At 38.2% G+C, this 17109-nt stretch overlaps 1 protein-coding gene across 1 annotated transcript in view; it reads right to left on the minus strand.

Moving 5' to 3' along the window:
- Positions 1-3630: 3630 nt before the first annotated feature.
- Positions 3631-17109, minus strand: part of ANGPT1 (angiopoietin 1) — a 283138-nt gene continuing 269659 nt past the window's right edge. The window contains exon 9 of the mRNA XM_063451178.1: positions 3631-5681. Within this exon, the coding sequence (XP_063307248.1) occupies positions 5521-5681 (161 nt within the window). The 3' untranslated portion in view covers positions 3631-5520. The remainder of the gene's footprint in view (positions 5682-17109) is intronic.

The following is a 17109-nucleotide window of genomic DNA, read 5'->3' on the forward strand; positions in this document are numbered from 1 at the left end:
ATTTCTGTGTATATAGCCTCTCTGCTTAATTATCTGCCATTTAGCACCTTGTTTTTAGCAGCCGTAGCCACACCCTGGCTGAAAAATCACATTCATTGTCTATCCAATTCCTTTTATAGCACAATGTTTTTAGTTTAGAATGTCGTATCTCTGTGAATTGCCGGGTTGAGTCTGCAACAGTCTCCTATGTGTAAATAAAGTTCTATTAACAGTTTAGGATATGAAAACCTCTAAATGAACCACGCAGTGCTGCAATATCTGATTGAATTTTTTTTCCATGGAGGCTGTGAGTTACCGTCATGGGATATGTGGCTACGGCTTAAAAACCAGAAACAAATGGGATGTAACTCTTAACTAGCAGAGAGTTGAGCAGTGAGACTGCAGGTGCATGATCTATACACCAAAAACACTTATGCTAAAAATGATATGAAGCTTAGGTTATTCTCTAAAGGTGTTAAAATGTATGTTTTGTTTAAAAAAAAAACAAATGTATTGTATATTTAAAACCAATAATGAGCTCTTTATAAATTTAAGGGAACACTTCCACACCATAACAAACCAAACTCATTTAAAGGGACTCTCCAGTGCCAGGAAAACAATCTGTTTTCGTGGCACTGCAGGTCCCCTCTCCCTCCCACCTCCCATCCCCGGTTGGTGAAGCGGTCGGCGCTGCTTCTTGGTCCGCCCACGCTCCTCCCCGTCACCACGTCAGCCAGCTGGGGAGACTGATCACGCGCACGCGCATTAGACCTCCCCATAGGAAAGCATTGAAAATGCTTTCAATGCTTTTTTTCTATAGTGATTTTAGCGACACTGGAGGTCCTCACATGGCGTGAGGTTGTCCAGCGACGCTATAGCACAGAAAACCTGTGCTATAAACCCGGAAGTGCCCACTAGAGGAGTAGTTAACCCTAGGTAAGGTAATTGTTGCAGTTGATAAAAACTGCAATAATTACAGTTGCAGGGTTAAGGGTAGTGGGAGTTGACACCCAGACCACTCCAATGGGCAGAAGTGGTCTGGGTGCCTACAGTGTCCCTTTAAGTTGTTATGCGGGGAAGCTTGTCCAGGTGCTAACTTATCTTCATTAGCTTAATCATTTTGCAACCGATTAACCCCAATTTTGGGGCCTGATACCACTGCTAGACTTGTAAAATGGTTTAAATCCTGATGATAAGATGACATCTTGACACTCCTACTCTGATAACAATTTAAATGAGTTTAAATTGTAAGGGGTGGGAGTATACTTTTAGGTATATATAGTTTAGCTTTATGCCAATATGGCATTCATTTGCATTACATTGATTTTCACTTTTGTACAAAAAAGTTTTTGTTTTCATTAGTAAACCGAGCCCAACTCCTCATTATTAAAGGGACACACCATCCATGCACAATAAATACTACAGCTTATAATAGTAGTTATAGGGGGCTATGATGCCAGGCCTTTCATAATTTGACATCATCAAGGTTTTTAACCAATACCAGACAAATGCACAACACACTAAGACACCCCCAACCTCTGCAGGTATAAGGAAATCCACTGGTTCTTCGCAGGTACAGAGAATTTGAATGGTGCTTGTAGTGCCCATTTACATTATCTGTGATTTTTTTCCCCTTATACTTATACAATAATTTTTATTGTATGTGTATATGAACAGCATAATAACAACAACAAATTATTTATATTTTTCAAACTTTCATTGAGAATCACAATTATAAGTTAGACGTAGTACCACTTTAAAATGTTGAAGACTTGTATCTCACAACTTATTTCTACAGTTATAACAAGAATGACATCAGTTTTGTAAGTGAATCATATAGCCACTATGCTAGAAAACTAAAAATGTACATACATTTTTATTGCTCTTCTCTCTTTTCTTATTTTTCTTTTTCTCTTTAGTCACATTCTCTCTTCTCCTTATTGTTTCTCGGTTTCTTTATTTTACCATGTTACCCTTCTCTGTTTTACCTCCAGTGCTATCCTTTCCTTCACCCCAACTTACCCTTGCTATATTTTGTGTATTTTCTACGTCTCATATTTCTTGCCCCTCTTTTATCATACTCTATCCTTTCCTGCTCACGGGTAAGAATTTTGATGGATGATAACAAGCACATAATAATGTCTGAGAAAGAGCATCCTCGTATGACTGTTTTTAAAATTGAAATACGGAAATTACCTTCAAACAGTTACACAGCATCCTGGACATTTGCCAGAAAGACTGAAAAATTGTACAATACGAATGTTCTCAAAAAGCCAAGATGAATGAGTACATTTGTCTGAAAATGAGAAACATCTAAAAGCAACATTAAGACATTAAGATTACAACGCGAAACCCAAAAGTTACATTAGTGGATATTTTATGGGCTCTGGATGTATTACTTAAAGCACGTAAACCAGAGGAAAACCAGGTACCCACAGGTGTAGGAAAGCTACACAACACTTAATTAAGTAACATATTGCTTTACATTATTACAAAAAATATAAAAATGCAATTATCCATATAATTAAGGTCAACAGATGTATTTCCATGAGTATAAAAGCGTACATGCCAGTTTAACTCTATAAAATAACCTCTGTGCATTTATCATAAATAATGAATATACACTTCTAAAAAAATATTTTACAGGCAAGTGGTATGTTTATAAAGATAGATGCTATAAATATAAAACATATATGTTAAAATGATGACATCATCAAAATCAGTGTTTAACAGTTTATATATAAATAGCAATGTAGACCGAACGTTCGGAACGTTAAAGGATACTATTTGCTTCAGCCTAATGAGGCTCATTCCTTCTTATTGCTTTACTGCAATAATGACAAATTCTATCATCTGAGATATTTCAGAATTACACTATATATAAACTGGCCGAATGTTATATAACATTCGGCCAGCTTTGAACAATCTGGAGTGTTATCAAGATTTATTATGTTCATATGCCATATCAATTTGGGTGTGACACAGTGTTCTTTTGGTATCACCATTAAAATGTCATAGTTAGATTAGTCACATCTTCCTATCTTGCAAAAAGGGTTCTGTTTAGTAGATTGGTTTCAAACGGATTGTGACTTGTGTGAAATTTAGGAATTCAGTGATTCATTAGATAAAAAAAAAATCAAACTCTGAAACGCTATATGGATGAATCATGAAACAAATAAATGGACAGTGGATGAACTGTTGTTCTTGTATGACTAGTGATTCAGAGTTCTGACCATGGCAAACAAAAAAAGAATGATTGATGGTAATTGATTTAACTGGGGGACCATCCATTAAATGTACATTTTTTCCACAGATCATGCGAGAAATGATTAACAGAGCGGAAAAAAGGGAGCAGTAAAAAAATGCAGCACCTCGCACTCATAAAAATATAAATATTGGACCTGGAGATTCATTTTTGTCTGAACTACAATTTCAGTAGATAGGGTGTTCAGCCGAATGTTCAAATTCCGAGCCGAAATATGCCTGAATACCGAATCAACCAATTAGCACATTTGGAAAGTGGTTTGGTTGACTTGAAGTCTAAAATTCCATTCGCTATGCCTACTGCTAGTAGCAACTGCCACTTACACCAACTCTGAATAACTATTTTTTTTTTCTCTGTACAAGTCCAATAAATATAGATGTGCTACTGCTCCTTCCTTTTTTCCCTATATTGGTTACATCTTCTCGCTTAATGAATCAAATGGTGCAAAAATTAGGCTATAAGTGTAGTTCTAATTATGTACATAATATATAATATTTGCCCAATTTTCACACATTTTGTTTCATTCAAATATTTTTTTTCTTAGCAACTGCTTGAATGAAATTCAACCGAAATACCATATGAGCGAAACCCGAATCACCTGAAACAAGTTTTTATTTTCTTCAAATAAACCATGTGTTCTTTGCCATGCACAAAACTACTTCGTAAGGTTATCGGATGTACAACACAATACTGTGTTTTCCTTTTTTACCCCCTCAGATGCTATGCATGTATCCATCTATATAGTTTATTGGAACCAATATAGTTGTAATGACAGTAAGAAATGATAAAGAAGGTGGAGTCATACAAACAGCAACAGATTCTCATCTTCCAGATCCCATCTGAACAAAGCTTAAAATTCAGGGATAGGCCACAGATTGGGAGTGAATATGTTGGCAGTCCTTATTTCCCAGTCCGTGGTCCAGAGAAGCAAAGCTGTCTACTTTGTTTTGCTATCTTTGGCACGTCATGGATTTGTGGGTCGAATATTTGCCCCATATGCCAAAGAAAGCCTGACTATAGATGAATATAGGTAGATTCTCATTTACATGATGAAAAACATCTTTATAACAAAAATTAATTTATTGTGTCAGACAAATAACACCAAAAAAAGATTGTGCAATAATGCATTGTACAATTCATGTGTATATTGAAAGCATAATATCATAAAAAACTCATCTCCTCATTGTATCACTGTAAATGTAGCACTTGATGATAAAACAGAAATGATAAAATATATCAAAGGTGAAATTAATGTTTTGTACACATATCGCTAAGGCTCGTAAATGGAAACACAGCTATATTTTAAGAATGACTATACAAAAATAACTTACAGCTACATATATTGTGCATCGTATGCATTTTGCCATTTAATGTGTAGAGAAATGCAATATTTTTTCACTCAAAGTACTTTTATAACGCATTTGATGTATGCTGTGTAATAATTATTACATGTTCAGAGAAAATAATGGTATTCCAATTGTTCACTACAGCTTGATATAGACGGACATGTTATAAGTTCATATGCTTTAGCACACAAAAATATGTTTTTCTTATTGTGTGATATTAAGTACTAGAATTAAATATTGTAGGTGTTTTCAAATTCAGAAACTGAAGAATCAGTACAGAACTTCAAAATGCCTCAACTCACAGAGCATTTTTTTTTCTTTTATATGAAACATTCACATTTTAACATTATTTTTAAACATTTTATGTATATCCACAATGTCTTTTTAAAAAGAGGCAGTGGTGTTTTGAGACCTACTGAGGTATCCACAATTTGGTATCCTTGTGTCCATAGAAACAGCATTATTTGCTTTATTTCTGCATCGTCCAATATGGGTACTTGGAAAAGTTTGAGCATGTTGTATTTTTGTCCAAACTGATTGTGTCGTAATATAAGTCTTGAACGTTCTATCCATTCATCTTGTACTCAAAATGTGTCTTTGGGATGTATATCCCTAGAAATGCATTTAGTTTGTATGATAAAATGGTAAAGTCCCACATTTAAAAAAGTCCAGAATATTCCAAACACTTCTAGGTGCTTGGGTTTGAGGAAGGATCAAAGATCAAATGTGTGTTTGTATTGTCATAAAACAAATTCATGAATTTTGGGCGGTACATTTATTTTTCTTGCTTAACGTTTGTAGCTGCTCAGAAAGTCAATTTCTCCTGCTGCTGCTTTGACGTCACTTCCTTCCGTAATTTGAAATGAAGGTTCTAAAAACAATAACCATTGCATTGTCTTTTCAGGTTGATATATATTTTTTTTTTTTCAATTAGAAATCGGCAGGTCGAATCAACATTGTCGTAGAGCGTAAAGAGTAACTTGGACCTTTAAAATAGTGCCACTTTATTCCATTCAGTTTCCCATGATTCTGTCCTGCGTTGTAGAACATTCCATTCAAGTTGGAAGGACCACAGGCATCAAACCACCAACCTAAACAAATAGAAACATACAAAATAATTAAAATATCAGTATGATGTTAGCGCAAATGGGAGAATGTGGTCTAAAAACTTTGCTTTCAGTTTGACTTTCACCATTGGAAATGTGCAAAGATAGTTCAATCACTCATGTTATGGTAGATTTGCATCATACAACTGTTTAACTGGATACGTAATTTACATTTCACATAACTGTAAACATAAACTTTTCTAGGTTGTATTGAGCTGTAAATTGGCACTATATCCAAAGTGGCTTTAAATGGATCTTATAGTGCCAGGAAAATAAAGCCGTTTTCCTGGCACTATAGATTTCTAAGGTCCCGACTTCCCTCCCACCCCACCTCCCTCGGTGCTGAACGGGTTCAAACCCCTTCAGTCACTTACCTGAATCCAGCGCCAATGTCCCTCAGCGCTGGGTCAGGCTCTGCCCATGCTCCTCCCCCGCCGACGTCAGCCGGTGGAGAGACCGCATGCGTGGCAGTGGCCGTGCTCGCATTAGGATTTCCCCATAAAAAAGCATTCATCAATGCTTTCCTATGGGACAAAAATCTGACACTGGAGGTCCTCATGCACAGGGGCGGACTGACCGGTCGGGCACTTCGGAGAGAGGGGGTAAGAAGAGAGGAGGGGGGAGTAAGAAGAGAGGAGGGGGGAGTAAGAAGGGAGGGGGGGAGTAAAAAGTGGAAGGGGGAGTAAGAAGAGGGGGAGGGGGGAGTAAGAAGAGGGGGGAGGGAGCGAGTAAGAAGAGGGGGGAGTAAGAAGAGGGGGGAGGGGGGTAAGAAGAGAGGGGAGGGGGGTAAGAGGGGGGAGTAAGAAGAGGGGGTAGGGGGTAAGAAGAGGGGGAGGGGAGTAAGAAGAGGGGGGAGTAAGAAGGGGGAGTAAGAAGAGGGGGAGGGGGGAGTAAGAAGAGGGAGAGAGTAAGAAGGGGGGTAAGAAGAGAGTGAGGGGGGATTAAGAAGAGGGGGGAGTAAGAAGGGGGGTAAGAAGAGGGGGAGGGAGGAGTAAGAGGAGGGCAAATGCCCCCTCCCCTGTCCGCAGGCACCGTGCAGGCAGGGGAGGGAGGAAGAGAGGACTCGGGAGCTCAGCCTTCAGCTCCTCTGGGTCCTTCTTGCGCGAGCACAGATCGTTGCCGCAGTTACCACGGCAACATTACGGCTCTTGCGAAAGTAAACTCTAGCCCTGGAGCTACGGGCTAGAGTTCACTCTCAACACTGTGACCACCAGGGATTCCTGGTGGTCGCAGTGGTGAGAGTGAACTCTAGCCCCATAAATACACTGCCCCCACACACCATACACATTCACACACTGCCCCCATACACATTTACACACATTGCCTCACACACACACACATACACTGCCCACCCATACACACACAGCCCCCCATACTAACATTGCCACACACATACACAGCCCCCTCGTACACACATTGCCCCACACACCCTACACATTCACACACTACACCCCCTCACACACACTGAACCTTTCACACACACTGCACCCCTTACACATTGCACCACTGCTCCTATACCCTACTACAACCTCATATCCCAGCAGACCCCAGGTAAGTTGTCAAACTGTTCTTTAACGGTTTGACTACTTACTCTGAAAGGGGGGCCCGGCCCTCCTGGCACCATAACGACTACACAGAGCAGTAGTGGTTATTGTGCATGGATTATTTAAATAATCTACAAGTGCCCCAGTAGCCAGCAAGCCAGCCAGCCCACAGGCCGACCAGCCAGCCAGCCCACAGGCCACCAGTTAGGCTTACAGCCAGCAAGCCCACAGCCTGCCAACCACAGCCAGCAAGCCACAGCCTGCCAGCCAGCAAGCCACAGCCAGCAAGCCACAGCCAGCAAGCCAACAGCCTGCCAGCTGTAGCCAGCAAGCCCACAGTCTGCCGGCAGTAGCCAGCAAGCCCACAGCCTGCCAGCAAGCCCACAGCCTGCCAGCTGCAGCCAGTAAGCCCACAGCCTTCCAGCAAGCCCACAGACTGCCACCCAGCAACAGTAATTAAGGTAAGAGGAGCCAACTTGGCCTAGGTATTAGCGAGCTATGTTGTGTTGCTATATTGTGAATAGGAACCAGAGTGTTGGAGAGACCCCCCCTCCAGGCCCCATTAGACTCCATTGTAGTCTCTAATAGGGCCTGGAGGGGATTCTTTCTAACACACTCTCTAAAGGACCCTGAGATAGCCTCTGCTAGAAAGACCCCCCTGCATGGCCCATTAGCCCTCAATTGTAGTCTCTACTGGGGCCTCGAAGGGATTATTGCACTTTTGTTCCTTGTGTCTAAAGATTGTGTAGGGTGTGGCTGGAGGCAGTGCATGGAGGCGGGACATGGGTGGCGCTTGCTGCGGAGTATGGGTGGGGCCTGTAAGGGGGCCCTTGATTTATTTTGCCCGGGGGCCCTGAGGGTTCTCAGTCCGCCCCTGCTCATGCAGCATCAAATAACGGACCAAAGTTTCAATTCTGGAAGCCCTCTAAGTATACAGCCACTGAGGGCAAACTTAGAGCTGCAATTCTCTCATACATTGCAGCACTAAGTGCAAAAGGGACACAGCACCCAGACCACTGCAAGTGATCTGGGTACCTACAGTATCCCTTTAATGTTTTTGAACAAGATATCGGTTATAGATTTTTATATGAGTTAAAATGAAACAGGCATTGTACTTTAAATTCGGTGAGACTATAATGCAAGAAAATGAATACACTACTGGATTTTCATGCAGATATGTTTGTATTAAATAATGTCTAAAACACAAAATAAATACACGTTTACAATCATTTCAGTTTTCCTATTTTGGCCCCAATATTTCAGCTCCCCTCAACAAGCTATTTGCATTGTAATAAACTCCAATGTAAGTTACAACTTATTTTCCAGTGTTTTTTTTTAAATCAAAATATTCATATGGCCTTTAAATAAATATTAGGATTGTTGTATTAAACCTAACATAGTTTAAGTAGTCCCGCATCTTGAAATATTTTAAACAGGTTCTGATAAATCATCATGTAAGAACAAATACCGTCGTAGAATAGCTGTGGCCAGGTAAAAATAAATACACTTGAACAAATATGAGGCTTATGGGAATTTGCATGGGATCTGTTGCCATTTTGGGTATTGAAGATTCAATAAAATTCCACCAGAATATAGATGATATGATCATTAACATAATGCACATATTCTGTTAATACAGTTTCCGGGCTGTAGCTATTCTTAATTTTTTCAAGCATTATTCACATATTTTTCCTGCACATATTTATTCGTTTAGGATTCCGGGGTGCAGGTGGGGAGTGAGAGGTCATGTAATTTTAAAAATAACGGTATATAACTAGAAAATGTATTACATCAACTGATTAAAGTTGTATTGAAGATTATTATTATTATTATTATTGGTTAATATTTATTTAGCGCCAGCTTATTCTGCAGCGCTTTACAATAAGACGGGAATTTACCAAATGAGACAATAACAAAATGGAACAGGAACAATAGGTAGTTGAGGACCCTGCTCAAACGAGCTTGCAGTCAAGATGAGGTGGGGTTTAAAACACAATAGGAAGGGTATTGAGAGAGACAGCAAACAGACATGGTGGGAAAGTAACAGAACTGGAGGTGAGAGTGGCGCTATAGGAGAGAGCGAGGGGAAGGATTGAGAGATAGAAGTTACTCTTGGAGGCCATAAAACAAAGATAAAATAAATATATTTATTGTAATGTAGTTTGTTTTGCATTACAATGAAGTCCAAAATAAAAAAATAAAAAAATTCACTGAAAACGTGCAAATCCAAGATGAAGAATAATTAATTGTGATCGAAACTTAATGTTATTCTTCATTAAAACAAGATTGGCGAATGAAAACATGTTTTTTTCCCCAATTATTTTCTCAAAGGATTTAGTTGTAGGTTCGATGTATAATCTCAGTGGGAATAAAGAGAAAACGGCTATTAACATATTGTTCAATCTACAGCTAAGTTTTAAGAAATATTTAATTTTAAGCTTTCGCTTAATCCTAGGAAATGCTGTTCAGACCCCTAAGACACCAAACTTCAATCCTTAGCTTTTTCTCGTTGACTTTGGTTGCCTGGTAATCTATCCAAAGTGACAGCATTTCATTTATCTCCTGGGAGACTGTGAAAGTCAGAAGTCAAGGGAAAGGATTAACATGCAAACTGTGTGTTATCTTAGTACATTTTGTCTCGAAAAAATAATTCAAGAATTATTTTGAACGTCTCAGGGATAATCTATTATTCTTTTAATACAACACTTCATGCTGTAGTCAGCAGGGACCAATTTATGCCAAATATAGACCTTTGTGTTTTTATATAGTTCAACATTTGTTAATTACACAATAATACTGAGACCAACAGTTTAAACTAAACTCCTACAGAAGGTTTCACATAATAAATTATCCTCACTATTTAATTTTTGTGCTCACCAAACCTCTGTACAGGAACACTGATATGGGCAAACAAAAGTAGAACATGTTATCACACTAACAATTACAGGTTTTCTATTAAATATTATTTATATATATGCCTTGTTTTTGACAGGACTGTCTCCTTAGTGCATATTCTGGATTACCCTTGCTCTATGGCAGCGTTTCCCAATTGGCGTTCCGCGAGAGAACAAAATTGGGGTTCCACAGAGATTTGCCCCTCGGGTGACCCAAGCATGTAGGGCCACCCGATCGGTATCACTAAACAGGGGCACCGTCCGGCACCGCAGCTCTCTAAGACCACGACCAGGCACCTGTAGTGTGGGATGCTGGGAGGAAGTGACAGTGCTTCACTTCCTCCCAGACAGAGAGCACACTGAGCGGAACGGAGAGAGTGAGCAGCAGCGAGGAGTGAGCAGCACACTAGCCTCAGCCAGCAGCCTGCAGCACCCCAAGCAAGTCACCCTCCTGCAGGAAAAATTTAATCTAACAGGAGGGTGACTGCAACTACCAGTGAATATATCTCTGTGTGCGTGTGTGTATCTATGTGTCACTGTGTGTATCTGAGTGCGTGTATCTGTGTGTCAAGGTGTGTTTGAGTCACTGTATGTATTTGTGTCAGTGTATATCTGTGTGACAATGTGTGTATCTGGCATTGTGTGTGTGTGCCAGTGTGTGTATATGTGTGTGTGTGCCAGTGTGTGTATCTATGTTTCAGTGGGTATGTGTCAGTGTGTTTATCTGTCAGTGTATCTTTCAGTGTGTATGTGTGTGTTTCAGTGTTTCTGTCAGTGTCGGTCACTGTGTATATGTGCCGATACACAAACATGTGTGTGCCAGTGTGTAAGTGTGCCAGTGTATGTTTGTGTATCTTTGTGCCACAATGTGTATCTGTGTGTCAGTGTTTCTGAGTTTGTGTGTATGTAACAGTGTGTGTATTTTTGTGCCAGTGGGTGTGTGTGTCTGTCAGTGTGTGTGCCTGCATGTGCATCTGTGTATGTGCCAGTGTGTATCTGTGTGTAAGTGTATCTGTCAGTGGTTGTATGTGCCAGGGTGTGTATCTATGTGCCTGTGAGTGTTTATTTGTGTCAGTGTATGTGTATCTGTGTATATGTGCCAGCATGTATCTGTGTGTCAGTGTATCTGTCAGTGTGTATCTGAGTGTGTGTGTGTATGTACCAGTGTTTGTATGTGTGCCTGTGTGTCTCTGTATGTGTGTGTCAGTATGTATCTGCCAGTGTGTGCATCTGTGTGAGTGTATGTGCCAGTGTGTGTATCTGTGTGTATTTGAGTGTCTGTGTATATCTCTGTGCCAAAGTGTGTGTGTGTGTGTGTGTGTGTGTGTGTGTGTGTCAGTGTATGTGAGTGTGTGTGTATGTGACAGTGTGTGTGTATCTTTGTGCCAGTGTGTGCATCTGTTTTTGTGTGCATGCATCAGTGTGTGTATCTGTATGTCAGTGTATCTGTCAGTGAGTGTATCTGTGTGCCAGTATGTGTATGTGTGTTTCTGCCATTGTGTATCTGTGTGTATGTGCCAGTGTGTGTATCTGTGTGTCAGTGTGTTTGTATGTGTGTTTCTGTTTGTTAATATAAAATATCTGTGTAAGTGTGCAGACATCCCATCAATCAAACATCAACACAATATGCAAACACACCCCTGTAAACACAAATATAACATACAAAGACACTCCTGAACTCAAGCTCTAAAATGATTTACAAACACACCCTTCACTCAAACACCAATAATACACACAAATGTACATCCACATTTAAAATCCAACACTACATTCAAACACACCATTGCACATAAATGCAAGTATTAAATACAAACACACCAATGTATGAAAATACTAAAATTATATACAAACACCACCTCTACACACAGAAGCACACCTGCTACTAAGTGCTGAAATCTGTTTACTATCCTTAGAAATGTGCCAAAAAAAAGAAAACCTTACGCTCTGTTAATTAAAAGGTTTGTGCTACGGTGCAATTTTTTGTTTGGGGAGGGGGGTTCCACGGTGTTCCACGGTACACTATTTTAAAGGGTTTCACAGGAAAAAAATTAATTTGGAACCCCTGCTCTATGGAAACAGCCATCTGAAAGTCGTCTATGGTTAGAAGTACAGATAATCTGACAACAGAACAAGAGGTCTTGTCTAGAAGAAGGTTTATATATTAAACACATTGTAACACAGGATTGTATACAGTTCATATTAAACATAAAAAAAGCTTCAATTGGGAAATGATAGTAAAATATATAGTAGATATACACAATGTTTAACCATTGTAAACCAAACACATGTTCAATGCTTCAGAAAAGATAACTGGAGATCAGGATAAAAAAGGAGTGTGAAAACAAACACTTTCTTGCCAACAAAAAATACTATATTGATTAACAAACAGCAAATAATCAAGTGACACACAAACACACACACACACACACACACACTCACACACAATTCTGTCCTGATTTTTCCACACTTTAATATGTTTATTAATTAAGTTGTTGGGTTGTAATATCTGTTTTCTAAATGGCACAACATTTGAAAAGTACAGCTTAACATAACACACCTTCTCAGTAAAGGGATTAAAACAAATTGTGGATTATTGTGTTTTGCAACTGTCTGTTTATCTCTCCATCCAGTCATCCATCTATTCATCTATTCATCTGTTCATCTGTCTAATTTTTTGCTGTATGGGGTTGTGCAAATTGGGGCATTTTTGTGTTTTTTCTGGTTTGTTATTTTTTTTTTAAATCATTACTATTTATTTAGGTTGCTTGGTAATATTTAGATTTTCAAACAAGATGGTTTAGTACAGACTTTTTCTTATGTATAATTTCTTCTGTAATCCGATCAGATAATGACTTATAACAGAGGCTTTTTTGGTCCAGAGAATAATTAATAGATTTTGTTCTAAAAGATGTTCAGAATCAGATCTGAATTGAGAGTGTTCCTTAACTGTGTTTTCACATCATTATGGAAAACAATATTTAATCATGTAACAAGTAACGTGTTATTCTCCAGAAGATAATTAAGTACAGTCACTAAAGGATAAAGTACAGAAATTTGTCAGTATCTAATTAGCACCATTTTGACAACTAGCAGAATCCCCCTTAATGTATTATATTTTAGAAACAATCAGTTGCATATAGCGAAGTATTGTGTTTTCGATTTATTCTAATCAGTCTGTAGTTGGCTAATGAGATATTACACAAACATGCACAGCTGCAATAGGTAATCATTTAAATATTTAGCTTATTTTTTTTTGTTATGTCAGAGAAATATCACGTTACAATAAACACAATATAACATACATTCAATGCCTATCGCTTGTGATAAAGTTTGCATGTTTTGTGGAATAAATTGGTAAGTTACTTAAAAGAAGTAACAAATTAGAGTACAATATTTAAAAGAGTTGCAAGTAGAGTAGTTCCTCCACTCTGATTTTAGGACAAGAAAAGCCATTTACTACTTCGTAAGCAAAGCAAGGGCAGCACTGGCAAGTTTATTGCATTAGAGCATATTCAGAAATCCACTAATGTAAGCCATTAATCAGACTTCTGATTAACATTTTACCTGATATACCTGTGCCCATTGGGGGATTTCAGCTAGCCATATTCATTTTAATTTTGCAGTAAAATGGATTTTGTTTTCTCACTTGGTTGTCCAATGACATATACAATGTATAATTAGTGCACACTTATTATGAAAAATAGGGGGTTTCCTGGCTCTGGGTGAGAAAGGCTCCTATGGAGAGGGAAAAGATCCCACAATCAAATGTTCCAGCCAAGAACACGATCTGCAGCACAGGTAATGTTTTGCACAGAGAGCCATACTGATTCTCACACCTTGACAGTCATTGTGGAATCTTTTCCTTCTACAGAGGAGCCTTTCTCCCCTAAAGGCTCTTGGAAATGTGAGTGTAAACACCCTACATTTCATAGTAAATTTACACAATTATACATTTTATATCAGATGGGCTGCACTTTATTTGTTTGTAAATCTATTTTCAGATGGTTTTAGGACATAACATTGGTGAGATATCAAACTGACCATTTGTGCATAATATTTTAGTGAAACACCATCTTCTGGTTATGGGATTTTATGATACTCTTTGAGGTGATTGCTGCTGGTTTTATTTATTTTCTAAAATACGTTTGTGCTACACATTACATTAGTATTTTTAGCGCTATCCACCTTTTGGGTTACCAATGAAATATAAGTTTACTTATTAACACTCGTAAGAGAGATGTATGAACATGATGGAATTGAGCCTTTTTTCAATCTGTATTAATAAGTGACTATGACCTCTAGTGGCCAGATTACTACTTTGTTTCTAGAGAGATTGTTTATAAGTGCTGCAAGGAAGATTGTTTTCTTCCTTGTGTGTTTTATTTTATTTTGCTTTGTTTTGTTTATTGGTTCTTTTCAACTACCAGTTACTCTTAAATAAAAAAAGTACATTTAAGGGATTTTACAGAAAAATAATCATGTAGAATTTTAGCATACCAGTGGTTTTTTTTTAAATTAACTGATACAGATCATGTAGATGTCTAAATACAACTATGTGAATCATAAGGGCAAGATATCACATGAAGGCTGTCTAGCACATACTGTAGATTCCTCGTCCATTTCATCGCTTTCCTTTCTGCATCTCCTAAACGACCATTCATGGCATTCATTGATTCTCTAAGTTTAGAAGAGAACCAGAATTGTTTGACACTAGAAGACCCTGGCTTTTTCAAGACAGAGACAGAGGAATAGTTCTAAGATAACATAGTCTTAGTCATTTCTCTGATATACAAAAATAAAGAAAAAAAGGTTGTGCTACCTTCTATGAATTCATTACACTATTATTTTAGGTACAATGAAGACAGTCTGGCAATAAGGTCTTTGCAGCTGGCATTGTATCTGGTATGCACCTTTAACCCATTGGCCAGCTGGCTTTACCAAAAAAATAGTTTTAGGAGCGAAGGTACTATTGGATAAAATTGCACCTGTGCAATCATATATGTCCTGGTCTGCTTGAGATCAGCTGGAGTTACACTCCCAAGTTACAGCTGCCTCCATTTCTTCTGAGCGGAATTGATATCAGCAGCTGAAACAGCTTCCTCCCAGGAGTTTTGTTGCAACATTAAACACTTGCCCTTAATCTCTATACTATGCTAAAACTTGCACTGCCCCATACCCTAACCTGACATTAACTCTAAATCTGCTATTTATAAGCTCTCTCTCAAGTTGAATAGCTGAATTAGCTCCCTGTTGGAAATGTAACTCCCACTGATCTTGGGTAGCAGTAGGGTATATATTGATTGCCTAAATCTAAATCGTAAAGCTGTTTATAATTTTTTTAAATCATTGAACTCACATTAAAAGTAATCTATGTGGAGATCATTCATAAAGTATATTGACGACTGACTTTTAAGGGATGGGTACAACTTTAAGAATGCAAACCTGTACAGCTAGGAATGCAAACCTGTATTCCTAATGTTCTAGTGTCTCTGTCCCTATCCAGAGTACCCCTAATTCCTGGTTTACATATAATTGATCAAATCAAGCTTTTTACTCACCTATTTCGAGAGTCGAGACTCCCTCAGCGCTGCTCACCTCTCCTCCTCCCACAATGTTATTGAGGAGGCACAGCTTTGTCCACTGATGGCCAATCCAATGTTCCTCATAGATGAGCATTGGAGACCTGATGCACTTGCTCGGCAATGGCCATCACTGAATCCAATGTTTTGCTAAGCGCTTCTACTTCATGTGACTGGTCAGTGCAGAGGAAGTGCCTCTAGTGATTGTCAGCAATGTTTTACTTTGAAGAGTTAAACATATAGGATCACTGCACCCAGACCACGTCATTGAGATGAGTGGTCCTGTAAGTGAGAGATATTGTATGTATCATAAGAGATGTATATTTGTGCATGATGATATCCCATTAGTGTAATATCAAACATAAGTGAATGTTATATCAAATGGGAGAAAAACAGCAAAGGTTTTCGTCACCAAGAAAATGGGGTGAATTGACAACTGAATTTCAGTCCAGGTTAGGTCAAAACAGCTCAAATAATAATAAAAAAAAAAAATCCCCCAAAAATCCTAAAATGAGGATTCAAATGATTTTGAAATTAATTTCAAATATTATGCCAAACTAGCTGAACTGGAATCAAAGCTGAATTTTTCCAATTTAGTTATTTTAAAATAATATTGAATTTACCTTTGATTTCACATTGAATTCTCATTTCTGTGAATAACCCTGTTCGTTTTTCAACTTTTCTATTTAACTTTAACTCTGCCATTGAGTATACAATATAACACAAATTCCAGTTTTCTTTAAAAAAAATAAATTAATTAATAAACAGCTTTCTAAAACTGACTCCTTATAGCTACACATACTGAATATGTAGAATTGACTACAATACATTGACATTGCCTATGTAAGCTTGTTAATAAATCGTCAGACTTTTAAGACCCTATATTTATCTTAAAGTCAACTATCCCGTTGTGCTATTTTATTTTTTTTCAGGTATTTTTTTTTAAATATTGTTCCTTAAAAGATAGATTATATTTAATGCAATGCTGGTGTTAAGACAGAGCCTGACATATGATGTAAATCAACGGTATCCCATGATGATACGCATGTGTTATATGAACACACATATGCACATATGGCATCCATAAAAGGGGGGCCCAGTGCGCATGCATGTAGATAACTATATAAGATAATGTTGCCTGCCGGCTTGGAACTTCTACGCAAGTTGTCTTTGTCTGGAAGTAAAGCCCAGGTCAATTTGTTTTATAATTAGCTCTGCTGTTTATTAAATCCTAAAACTAAACTATTTCATTATTTCTTACTATTGTCAGAAAAACAAGTGTTCCATTTTACATAGTGATATTGTTTCAAAAGTGTTATTATATTTGTCTATCTTGCCTTTTCAGTTCTCCACAATTCGGTCAATTTTTTTTAGTAAAAAGTGCTGGTTTGCAACC

This window comes from Pelobates fuscus, chromosome 4 (genome assembly GCF_036172605.1).
Source record: "Pelobates fuscus isolate aPelFus1 chromosome 4, aPelFus1.pri, whole genome shotgun sequence".
Classification (NCBI taxonomy): domain Eukaryota; kingdom Metazoa; phylum Chordata; class Amphibia; order Anura; family Pelobatidae; genus Pelobates; species Pelobates fuscus.